Source organism: Geotrypetes seraphini, chromosome 2, assembly GCF_902459505.1.
Source record: "Geotrypetes seraphini chromosome 2, aGeoSer1.1, whole genome shotgun sequence".
Taxonomy (NCBI): domain Eukaryota; kingdom Metazoa; phylum Chordata; class Amphibia; order Gymnophiona; family Dermophiidae; genus Geotrypetes; species Geotrypetes seraphini.
In genome coordinates, this window is record NC_047085.1 from 308,629,043 (window position 1) to 308,642,240 (window position 13,198).

The 13,198-nt window shown below is 46.4% G+C and overlaps 1 protein-coding gene across 2 annotated transcripts in view; it reads left to right on the plus strand.

The window, feature by feature from the left end:
• NR1D2 (nuclear receptor subfamily 1 group D member 2) overlaps nt 1-12,479 on the plus strand; it is a 94,218-nt gene extending 81,739 nt beyond the window's left edge. For both annotated transcript variants that reach the window (XM_033929954.1, XM_033929955.1), the window contains one exon: nt 9,251-12,479. In XM_033929954.1, coding sequence (XP_033785845.1) covers nt 9,251-9,447 — 197 coding nt within the window. In that variant the 3' untranslated portion in view covers nt 9,448-12,479. The remainder of the gene's footprint in view (nt 1-9,250) is intronic.
• Nucleotides 12,480-13,198: the final 719 nt, after the last annotated feature.

Consider the following 13,198-nt stretch of genomic DNA (forward strand, 5'->3'; position numbering starts at 1 on the left):
ATGGCTAAGACGTAATGGGGCCATAAGATGACTCTCCAGTATCAACCAATCCGGCAGATTCTCCACGAGTTCAGGAAGGATCCAATACATACCCTGATGCAAGATAAACACTTGATGATATCTATAAAAATTTGGAAAATTTTATTATCCCAGGACAAGCAGGCAGGTATTCTCACTAGTGGGTGATGTCATCAGACAGAGCCCCGGTACGGACGTCTCACAAGCACGTGTTGCTTGTAGAAACTTAAAAGTTTCTAGATGCCCGCACCGCGCATGCGCCGGTGCCTTCCTGCCCGGAGGTCCGGGCGTGTCTCCTCAGTTCTTTTCTTTCCGCGGAGCTGAGAAGTTCAACTTCATCATGCGCTAGCTGAATTCAGTTAAATTTGCCTTCCTTGTCCGCGTTTTCGCTTTCTTTTAATTACAGTTAACAGTACTTTTCTTTTTCAGTAAAAAAAAAAAAAAAAAAGAAGATTATTTCCTCCGGCGGGTCGAACGGGCCGGCCACGTGGCTCAGGCCCACTGGCTTCGACCTCGCGGCGGAGATTTTCCGGCCTATGTCCCGGCCAATCACCGGGTTTAAAAAGTGCAGCAAGTGCCAACGCGCGATTTCACTCACGGACCCTCACCGGCGCTGTTTGCAGTGTTTGGGCCCTGACCACATTCCGAAATCGTGCAGGCCTTGCTCTACCCTTACGGCACGCTCATTCAAGCGGCGTTGCCTATTGTGGGAATCGATGTTCAAGATGGACGCAGCTAAGGATCCCTCAGCCTCCACTTCATCTGATACCTCCCCGGTTCGGGCGAAACCGGTATCGACCCCTCCTGCATCGAGTGTGGTGAAACCGGCATCGTTCATCCCGACACCATCCACGAGCTCGACGTCGGTGCCTGCCCCGGTCTCCTCGGTTCAGGTACCTCTTCCCTCCACAGTGCCACCAGTGGTCATCAAAGTGCCGAAAGCTACTAAGCAGAAGCACTCGGCCTCGAAGGAGCGCGATGACCGTGCAGGAGGACCCCCTTTCGGTGCGGATCCCTCCTTATCGGCTTCGCTACGGTCCGTGCTGGAAGCTCAATTCGTTGAGCTCATGCAGACCATCGGACCCGGGCTCATCGCTGCCATACAGGGTGACCTCCCGGTGCCGGTCCAAAGGGGCGGTCCGCCCCCTCCCCCTCCTCCACGCCGTTCGACCTCGAAAACCGACGAGGACGAACGGGGGAGGGCGGCGATGCCCATGCGGCAAGCCTCGCTTACCGATATGCCGCCATTAGAACCCATTACGCCTCCGCGCCAACATGGGACCAGACCTCCGATCGATACTCAAAGCCCTGGGCATAGTCAGGAAGAGTTCTTCCGTACTCCTTACCAGACTTGGGTAGCATCGCAAGAATCCGCATCGCAACCCCAGTTGCGATCCACCGCTTCCAGCCCTATCCACCACTTGGGGGCCTTGGGAGACCATGCGATGCACAGACGATCCCGATCCCCGTCCCGCCACCGAGACGGGCACCGATCAAGACACTCATCCTGGCACTCTTCACGCCATTCGGAGGTGTCACCGCAGAAAAAACTGCAACGTAGGGGATACTCCTCATCAGAGGTGTCCCCTCCGGAGGGCCCGGAGTACGAGGAGACACCGGTGCCCGATTCTCCTTGCCACTCCCCGATGTCCATGGACCCGGAGGCCTCCTCCTCCTCCAGCCCGTCCCACAGACCGACGCTGGCGGATCAATTGTCCTTCTCATCATTCCTCCGACAAATGGCGGAGGATCTGGATGTGACCCTTGACACGGGCTCCCGATACTCCAAAGAGTATCTGGACACCATGCATTTACCTAACCCTCCAACGGAGTCGCTTCGGCTCCCCCTGCATAAATTGCTGGATCAGACCTTCATGCAGTGTTTCGAAACACCGTACTCCATACCGGCGATTCCCAGCAAACTCGATGCTCGATACCGCATCGTGCACCATAAAGGGTTTGAGGGCCCTCAACTCTCCCACCAATCCCTACTGGTCGAGTCCTCTCTTAAACGCTCTCATCCCTCCCAGGTCTACGCCTCTGTACCGCCGGGCCGAGAGGGGAGAACGATGGACAAATTTGGTAGAAAATTCTATCAAAACTCCATGATGGCGTCACGGGTGCTGAACTACAATTTCTTTTTCTCTTCCTATCTGGAGTTCTTCTTGCCGGTGCTCCGCAAGTTCACTCCGTTCATAGACAACCAAGCTCGATTCGAGTTCGAGGAAGTGGTAGCCTCCCTCTCCCAATTACGCCTCCAGCTGATGCAATCCTCCTTCGATGCATTCGAACTCTCGGCACGTGCTGCCGCAAGCGCGGTAGCCATGCGTCGCCTGGCATGGCTCCGTACAATCGATATGGATCCCAACCTCCAGGACAGACTCGCCAACGTACCATGTGCCGGAGCTGACCTGTTCGATGAGTCTATCGAAACTGTTACCAAGAAGCTGTCGGATCATGAAAAATCCTTTCAATCCATCCTGCGGCCCAAACCCAAACCTCAACAGTCTCGACCTTCCAGGCCACCCCTGATTTACCAGCGGCGTTACATGCCCAGACAAACGCCTGCTGCGAGACAACCTGCGAAGAGACAACCTCCCCAGAAGTCTCAGCAAAAACCTCAGCCACCGGCTGCACCTAAGGCTCCCCAGCCCTTTTGACGCCCCTCCCGGGAGCATAACCGACACCGCTCTGCACTCAGCCTCTCCCATAGGGGGCCGCCTCCATCTTTTTTACCATCGATGGGAGGCCATAACCACGGACCTATGGGTCCTTACCATCATAAGAGAAGGATACTCCCTTCAATTCCATCGGGTCCCCCCCGGACCATCCTCCAAGAGAGTATCCTTCAAGCTCGACGCAGACCGCCCTTCTTCTTCAGGAAGTCCAAACCTTACTTCAGCTTCGGGCTGTCGAGCCGGTCCCGTCAGACCAATTGAACCGAGGGTTTTACTCCCGGTACTTCCTCGTCCCGAAGAAAACGGGCGACCTGCGACCCATTTTAGACCTTCGGGCCCTCAACAAGTTTCTGGTCAAAGAGAAGTTTCGCATGTTGACTTTGGCTTCTCTATACCCCCTCCTCGAGCAGAACGACTGGTTATGCTCCCTGGATCTCAAGGAGGCCTACACTCACATCCCCATTCACCCGGCCTCCCGAAAGTTCCTCAGATTTCGGGTGGGAAATCTGCACCTACAATATCGAGTGCTACCATTCGGCCTATCTTCGTCCCCCAGAGTCTTCACAAAGTGCCTGGTGGTAGTGGCCGCGGCACTCCGGGACAGGGGTCTACAGGTGTTCCCATACCTCGACGACTGGCTCATCAAGGCCCCGTCAGCCCCAGAGGTCACTTCGGCGGCCTTGGCTACAACCTACTTCCTCCAGAATTTGGGCTTCGAGATCAACTTTTCCAAGTCTCATCTACAACCCACCCAGTCCCTCCCCTTCATCGGAGCGGTCCTGGACACCACCTGACTCCGAGCATTCCTGCCTCTGCAACGCATGGAGTCTCTTCTTCATCTCTGCCAGTCGGTGTCTACTCGCCAAACCCTACCGGCGAGACAACTGATGGTGCTCCTGGGCCATATGGCCTCCACAGTACATGTGACACCCTTTGCCAGACTCCATCTCAGGATCCCCCAGTGGACCCTGGCATCACAGTGGAATCAGACGTCCGATCCACTATCCAAACACATCTTAGTCACACCTGCTCTTCGGCAGTCTCTACTTTGGTGGATGACCTCTTCGAATCTATCCAGAGGTTTGCTGATGCACTCTCCCCCCCATCAGAAAGTTCTCACAACCGATTCGTCGAATTATGCATGGGGGGCCCACCTGGATGGTCTCCGCACCCAAGGATTCTGGACCAGTGCGGAAAGACTACACCAAATCAATCTACTGGAACTCAGAGCCATCTTCAATGCGCTCCAAGCTTTCCAACACCTACTTCACGACATGGTAATCCTCATTCGCACAGACAATCAGGCCGCCATGTATTATATCAACAAGCAAGGAGGCACGGGCTCGGCCCTCCTTTGCCAGGAAGCTCTACGAGTCTGGGACTGGGCGGTGCGCCACAACGCCCTCCTCAGAGCAGTCTACATTCAGGGGGAGAACAACGTCTTAGCAGACAAACTGAGTCGTCTACTACAACCGCACGAATGGACTCTCCATTCCAGCCCCCTTCACCAAATCTTCACACAGTGGGGGACGCCTCAGATAGACCTCTTTGCGGCTCCCCACAACTCCAAACTGCCTCAGTTTTGCTCCAGGATCTACGCTCCACATCGCCTCGAGGCAGATGCTTTTCTACTGAACTGGGGGAAACGATTTCTATATGCGTTCCCACCATTCCCGCTGATCCAGAAGACTCTGGTCAAGCTGAAACTCGAACAGGCCACCATGATCCTAATAGCTCCTCGGTGGCCCAGACAACCTTGGTTCTCCCTCCTACTTCAACTCAGCAGCAGGGAACCAGTACCACTTCCAGTGTTTCCTTCACTACTTACTCAACATCAAGGATCACTGCTTCATCCCAACCTGCAGTCCCTCCACCTGACAGCTTGGTTCCTCTCAACGTAACCCCTCACCACTTCTCTCAAGAAGTGAGGGAGGTCTTGGAAGCTTCCAGGAAGCCCGCCACTCGACAATGCTACTCCCAGAAATGGACTAGATTCTCCTCATGGTGTGTTTCTAAATCAAAGGAACCTCAGCGAGCTTCCTTATCCTCCGTGCTGGACTATCTCCTACACCTATCTCAATCCGGGCTCAAGTCTACATCCATACGAGTCCACCTGAGCGCTATTGCGGCGTTCCACCAGCCCCTACAAGGGAAACCCCTCTCGGCCCATCCGGTGGTCGCCAGATTTATGAAAGGACTCTTCCATGTTAACCCTCCTCTCAAACCACCCCCAGTAGTTTGGGACCTCAATATAGTCCTTTCCCGTCTCATGAAGCCCCCGTTTGAACCACTCAACAGGGCCCCTCTTAAGTATCTCACCTGGAAAGTGCTTTTCCTGGTAGCCCTTACGTCCGCTCGCAGAGTCAGCGAACTCCAGGCACTGATGGCGGATCCACCATTCACAGTATTCCATCATGACAAGGTGGTCCTCCGCACCCACCCGAAATTCCTGCCTAAGGTGGTCTCAGAATTTCATCTCAACCAATCCATTGTACTTCCAGTATTCTTCCCTAAGCCCCATTCTCACCACGGAGAATCGGCCCTTCACACTCTAGACTGTAAACGTGCGCTGGCTTTCTACCTGGATCGCACCAAGCCACACAGAACCACTCCTCAACTTTTTATCTCCTTCGACCCTAATAAGTTGGGAAGACCCGTATCAAAGCGCACCATCTCTAATTGGATGGCGGCTTGTATCTCTTTCTGCTATGCCCAGGCTGGATTATCACTTCCCTGTAAGGTCACAGCCCATAAGGTCAGAGCAATGGCAACCTCAGTAGCATTCCTCAGATCAACACCAATCGAGGAAATTTGTAAGGCTGCCACCTGGTCCTCGGTTCACACATTCACCTCACATTATTGTCTGGATACTCTCTCCAGACGGGATGGACAGTTTGGCCAAACAGTATTGAAAAATTTATTCTCTTAAGTCGCCCACTAGTGAGAATACCTGCCTGCTTGTCCTGGGATAAAGCAATGTTACTTACCGTAACAGTTGTTATCCAGGGACAGCAGGCAGCTATTCTCACGTCCCACCCACCTCCCCTGGGTTGGCTTCTCAGGCTAGCTACCTGAACTGAGGAGACACGCCCGGACCTCCGGGCAGGAAGGCACCGGCGCATGCGCGGTGCGGGCATCTAGAAACTTTTAAGTTTCTACAAGCAACACGTGCTTGTGAGACGTCCGTACCGGGGCTCTGTCTGATGACATCACCCACTAGTGAGAATAGCTGCCTGCTGTCCCTGGATAACAACTGTTACGGTAAGTAACATTGCTTTCCCTCTTCCTTCCAAAGGAATGGGAATGGATCAAATAAACCTTTTACACAATGTATATTCAATGAAAGAACTTCTGATTTACTCCAATTTATCTTATAACCAGAAAATTCCCCAAAATGATCTATCAATTCCAGTAAATGCGAGATGGTTGATTCAGGATTCTTCAAAGAAGCAATATATCTTCTGCATAAGCTGAGACTTTATAATCTTGACCTGCATATGGAAATCCCTGTATCTCCTTTGATTGTCGAATAGCCAACAATATCAAAAAGCAAAGGAGACAAGGGACATCCTTGTCTAACTCCCCATTTTAAACTAAAACGTTCAGAGAATGTATTATTAATATATAATCTGGCAGAGGGGGGACTATACAAGGTTTGAATCATTTGAATAAATCTGGAGCCTATTCCAAATTTTACCATCCACATTAACTAAGAAAATAGGCCTATAGTCTGAAACCAATATAATGCCTACTTCCCGTCTCCTTCCTCTCACTCATGATGTAACTTCCTGTTTCAGAGGAGAAGAGAAGTAGCCACGCACAGTATTAGAGCAGCCCCACAGCATGGGTTTAATTCGCTTACAGGCTGCGGCAATGGCGGGAGAGAGGGCAAAAAGGGAGGGAAGCTTACATCATCTCACCAAGCAGTCGGAGGCCCACTGCCCTGTTTGCTGCTCTCTAACGCCGGCCCTGGAAAGGGATAGCGGAAGAGATGCCCAGACAGCCTGTTTGCCTTCCCCTAATGCCAGTGGGCCCCCCTGATGTTTTTGGTCAGGCAGTCGGGGGCCAAGGAAGAAGAAAATAATTTGTGCGCTGCCGACAGATGTGTGAGACAGAGAGGGAAAGGAGAGGGAAGGGGAGTGGGAAAGAAATGCTGCTGCATCCAAGTGGTAAGAGAGAGGGAAGAAAGGAGAAGGAAAACCAGGGAAGGGAGAGGAGGGAAAGAGAGTTGCCAAGACTATGGAAGGAAGGAAAGGAGATACCAGACCATGGAGGGAGAGGGAAAGATGCCAGACCAGGAGAAAGGAAGAAGAGGAGAAGCCAGATAATGGAGGGAGAGACGGAAGAGGAGAGCAGAGAGATGCCAGGGCATGGGGGGGAGGGAAGGAAAACTAAGGAGACAGATGCCAGACCAGAGGGAAAAGAAGGAGAGGAGATGCAAGAACTTGGAGGGGGAGTGAGAGATAGAAGAGAAGGAGGGGAGAGAGATGCTAGAAAAATGGAGAGGTGTGTGTGTGTGAAGCTGAGATGAATAATGTACAAAGAAAAGAAGGGGCACAGGAAAGTTTATTGAAGGGAAATAGAAAGAGGGAAGATGTCATATGGATGAGAGAGAGGGTGGACACTGGATGGAGAGGGACGACTGGATGGAAGTAAGAGAATGATGAGAAGATGAGGAAAGCAGAAACCAGACAACAGAGGTAGAAAAAAAAATTATATTTGTTTTATTTATTTATGCTTTAGGATAAAATATTATTGTAGCTGTGTTGATAATCGTTTATTCCAGTTCAAAGATTTTTATTGATTTTAATAAAATACAAATGTAATACAAATATAAATGTTAACAAGGCTAGATACAGACAAGTTGTACAAATAATCGTTTATTAATAGAAAATGTAAATAAGGTGATAAACTGTTTATTGGACTAATTTTAATATATTATTTACTAATTCAGAGACCATAACTCCTTTCCTCAGGTCAGGACAGGGATACTGTAACAGCAGTATAGTTTATTGACCTGAAGAAAGAGATTTTAACCTCTGAAAGCTAATTGAGAAATGTATTAGTCCAATAAAATGGCAGGCACTAAATTTTCTTCCCACCATGCCCCATGCCTCCTACCCCAATGCAAAATATAAATTGGTGGGCTTCCCAAAGCCCTGCCAACTGAGGATCTCTTCCTCTAGGAAGGAAGGGAGGTTTTAGTTAGAGATGTTTGGAGGTTGCATAGAAGAAAAACTATACTGGCACTGGTATGGTAATCTTTGTTGTTTGTTTTGAATTTTTAAATAAAAGAAATGAAGTAAATAAGGAAATGGGTAAATAAATGGGGGTGTGGAAGGGGAGTGGGGCAGGGCAGGGGTCCCAGTGGACTTGTGTGCCTAGGAGCCATCGACAAATTAATCCTGCCCTGCACATCAGCTACTGTACAGAACACTATGCTTTCACTACTGAATGAAAGATAAGGTTCTTACCTTGCTAATCTTGTTTCAGTTAGAAGACGTAGGATTCCGTACACCCCGCTCTAAGCTTGATTCACCTGATTCCTGCCTTGGATGTTGCCAGTGTCCATCTCGGGACCTTTTCTCCTGTATCTAAGATTTAGCAAAGACAAAACTACAGGGACATGAGGGCTCCTTTTTCCTTTCTCCTTTGAGCGGGTTTTATGGCTCCCACTAGTTGCACTTGGTTTCTAGCTAGTTGCTACTTGTGCATAATTTATTGTTCAGTGTTAAATTGTTAAAATGCTTATTAATTATTGTTCTTTTATCATAAGTTTCAGAGCAGAATAGAATATGGTTTGTTGCCAGGGAAACTCCCCATGTCCCTCCTTTTTTCTTCTGTTTCAGTGGAGTTCGATTGCTTTGGTACCAACTGAAGAGGGAGCTGTTTTTCACTGCAGGAGAAGAGTTCAGAGTTTTAAAGAGACACCCTTCTGATTTGTGACTAATGGAAGCAACAGCTATTGTGTGTCCTATGTATTTTAAAGAAGATTAGCAAAGTAAGAATTTAATCTTCCATTTTCTGACCCTAGGAAGCACTGAATTGCTTCAGAAATAAGTATGTAGAATTCAAAATGATAAAACATCTAGAAGCAGACGGTCTAAATATGATAAGTCACTTACAGTGCCCAACTTAACCCATGAAGGATGTAACTTTATTGTAATGTTAGACTGTTGCCAAAGACTCTTGCAGGAAATTCTTTTTCACTGAAAGGGTGGTTGATCGCTGGAATAGTCTTCCACTTCAGGTTATTGAGGCCAGCAGCGTGCCTGATTTTAAGGCCAAATGGGATAGACACGTGGGATCTATTCACAGAGAAAGGTAGGGGAGGGTCATTGGGGTAGGCAGACTAGATGGGCCGTGGCCCTTATCTGCCGTCTATTTCTATGTTTCTATACTGATTCAGAAGCATGTTTCTTGAAGAAGGAGCCTGTTTTTATTACCTCAATTTAAAACATTTGTACTTGTTTATAGCTGAGGTGTTCTGTAGTTATTTTCTAATATGGCTGTTTTTGCTTTTCTATCTCTTTCCCCATATATTTTCTGTGTAGATCGATTGGGAATAGAAAATATCAACTCAGTAGAAGCCCTGCAGGAAACGCTGATCCGTGCATTAAGGACTTTAATCATCAAAACACACCCCAATGAAGCCACAACGTTCACCAAGCTTCTCCTGAAACTGCCTGATCTCCGCTCTCTTAACAACATGCACTCAGAGGAGCTCCTGGCCTTTAAGATTCACCCCTAGGCCTTTGACTGACCAGCTTGAAGTTTTATACTTTTTCCTGTGTGGTCTGTGCCAGAATGCTTGATTCAGTGTGTTTGTGCTGCTTATGGACATAACTGCAAATCTATGGCATATTGGTACTTTATTTGATGTTCCAGTGGTATTGGTTAACGATCCAGTAGGCCTTGGTATGATCCATAGAGGAGCTGAGGGGTAGCTGGTACCGCACCTGTAGTGTATAGCTTTGGAATCTCATGGCAGTACAAACTTGAATGCATGATTAGTGCCCATAGAGTTATACTTTCTTGGGTCAGTTGTGGAATATAATCTACACCAACTCGTGTGTGTGTTTTGTATGCATGCATTTTGTACACACTTTTGTGTTTATATAGAGTGTGTATATATATATATATTTATGTGTACATATCTAAATATATTTCAACATATAAATATATATAATTTCTTCACAATATTTTAAACTGTGAAGGGAGTTAAACTCCCCCCCCCCAACTGTTATGTAAAATTATTGAAAGAACAATGTAGGCATCGCCACATCTGTATTTTCTGTGTTGTGTGAAGATGTGTGTATGAGGTATAGAACTGCGGTGCTCAGTGTTGTGCTGCTGGTCTCCCACCCTTGTTTCAAAACGAGAGAGACCAGATGTAGCTCTCTGACACCACTTGCTGCAGTCAACATTGTCAGATACTGGTAGCCAGTAGGTCAAATGTGAAACAGACGCAATCAAAATGCTGTCGTCTACTGCAGAAGAAAACTAAAGAACAAGCAATAATAGACGTGGTTATTCTTCAAAAAATGAAATCATTCATTGGCAGTTTATTTGTCTCACTTCTGCTGGAATCTGCCTCCATTGTTTTATAAACGGGGAAGATTTGCTGCTCAATGAAACTTTGACACATGTGACCCGGTGTTTTCTGCAGGTCTATTATGTGTTATATCATTACAGCACTTAAAGCATACTTGAAAGGCAAGTGCACACTACAATTTACAAATCATCTTCCTCCAGTGCTGTACTCAAATCAGTGCCTACTGTCCCCTGGTTGCTCATTGATGATGGACAGCAGAGCCTGTAGTGTGTTGCACCCACTTTGACTCCTAGTTCCAGACCTGCTCATTCATGCCAGAACTCTCCTCTTTACTGTAGCAAGCTGAGACTTTTTTTTTTTTTTTTTGGGGGGGGGGGGGGGCGGTTTAACAAAAGCTTAAAAAAATATAAAGTACTGTTGGAAGAGTATTTTCCTTTTGTTGTCCATCACATGAAGTGGAACACCGATAACACAGGTTCAAACATTTATTGCAACAAAAGTTTAGCAAAACATGAAAATATTTCTGAGCAAAACAACCATTTAAATCCCTAAAGGAATGAAACCACCACCCAAGCTTAGGGGGAGGGAGGGAATAGGAACTAACAGTGCTGTGAAAATTTCAGGAAAGAAGTTTTGGAAGATATCCCAGGAAAGGAATAGCTCTGTGAAGAGAAAGAACAGTACATTTCCTGGTTCATAATGCTTTAACACCTACGCTTTCCTGTTTAGCTTGATTTCAAAGATAAAAAGATCTAAGTGTTATACCAGACCTATAATGGAGACCCTTTGAACAATATTTCTTTTAATTTTATGTCATTGAGCTTCTATGCATATGGTTATGTAGTTGAAGGAACCTTCGCTTCTAGCCAGGTTAATATTCTTAAGCAGTCCACCATGTTGTGAAACTCTTGTATGGTGTCATAGCGACATGGAGGATTTCATTAGGAAAGTACTCCAGCTTTAAGAAAATATTTTATGAGCAGAGAGTGCTCCAAACTGACTCCTATTTTGACATTTTCTGTCACATGTATTTGATCTTTGTTTAAACAGCCCTGTGCAGTTGTCCTTAGGTTCTTAGAGGAATACAAAAACAGCAATTCTGTAAGTGAGTGCCTGTGTTTATATTCTATTTTGAGTCTGTGCAGAATACTAGTTCTTCTCTGAGTATTCTAAGCATATAAAGTGGGTTCTGGCAGAGGGTGTGCAAGTGGTGTAGCATGTAAATGCAAAGGGAGGGGTTCAAATGGGTGGAGTATAGAAGGGGCATGGATGATTCTGCAATTTACAGAACAAGTTATGTCACATTTAGGTCCCTGCAGTGTGGGGGAATCTGCATGTAGGTGCACCAGTGTCAAGTTACACTAGTGTTCTATAATGGAATCCGGACATCCACATGCTGTATTATAGATCAAAGTCTTGCCATGGGGCTTTGGGGCGCCTAAAAGGAAGTGCACACTTACAGAATCACTCCTAAAGTGTCTGCCTGTACATTTTACCAATACCAATGTGTGCTTATTAACTGCTGAAATAGGTCTCCTGCACAACATTTGAAGTTATAAGTACTGTACCTAGAAACTGATAGACTTGACATTTGTGTAATAGCTGACCAATTATATGTATTTTTTAAAGTCACACATGATATAGGGGCATTAATACCATGTCATTAAGATATTCTTTTGATACAATTGCTATGCTATTTTTGTTTGTGTGTGTGTATATATATATGTGTGTGTGTGTGTGTACTCTTTATTTTAATGAACTGGAGAAAGATTTCTATGATGCAGGAAAGCTGCAATATCTTGTGGGCACCCAAATTTCTTGTAGTGATCCCACTGACAGGTTTTCAGGTTATCTGCAGTGAATAAGCATGAGATAAATTTGGATACAAATGCATCTTATGCCTATTTATTGTGGCTGTCCTGTAAACCTGGCTGACTAGGATCCCCAGACAGAGTTTGGGAAGCTTGTCATAGTTCCATGCTGCCTTCCAGCAGTGGAGGATTTGGCTTGGCTAGGTTGCATGTGTTTAAATCTTGAGGTGTAGAAATGTTAAAAGCATATCTCTTATTTAAAAATTTTTTTAAAAAATACTGTTTTCTAACATGCATTTCCAGCAGCTAACAAGTGCTGTAACTCACCAAGTTATCAGTGTTGCCTGGATCAATCATTGTAAAACTAGCTATAGTAATTCCCAGTAGATTACTGAGCTGTTGTGTAACCTACTTACGTTAAGTGTGTTGCTCATACTGCAGTATGTCTGCTGAGTGTAAACAGATTTATCACTTAACCTACCCCTAGATATACTTCTTAGTTTGTTTTTTCTTTTTGCTTCTGGAAATAAGAATTAATATTGCAATCTTGAAAGATATTTGACCATGAATTGTTCCTGAGATAACAGCAAAAATGAATCAAATGTAGCATGAATGGATGAGAATATAGCCAAGATGTATTAGCCAAGCATATACCAAGAGAGAGAGATGTGACATTTTTATCCTGCTAACTGTATATATGGGGGGGGGGGGGGCGGAGGAGAAAATAAAATAGACTTCTAATTTGTGTGCTTTTTGCTCCTCTTTTTTTTTTTTTTTAAATATATTCATTCTCTCTTTGAAAGCTTTGTTTCTTCTAGAACTTGTTGGCTACAGTTGCAACTCCTTGGCTACAGTTGCAACTCCTGTGGTAGATATATTTTTCTTCCAGACAGTGTAGAAATCTAGCACAGCAGTGCTTAGTTGTGAGCTAAAGAGCAAGAGGTAAAGAGCTGAGAATCAAATAAGCTGGAGTTTAAATTTTGCTGTATCCACTGGTGCTTCTCATCTCCAGCAAGCATGGAGGAGTAGGGCAGGGATTGAGGGTGGTAACGGCCCCTGTTCTTGCAATTTTTCCCCTTTCTTCCAGTCCAACATATCCCTCCCTCCTTTAGTTTTCCTTCAAAAATAATTTTTTT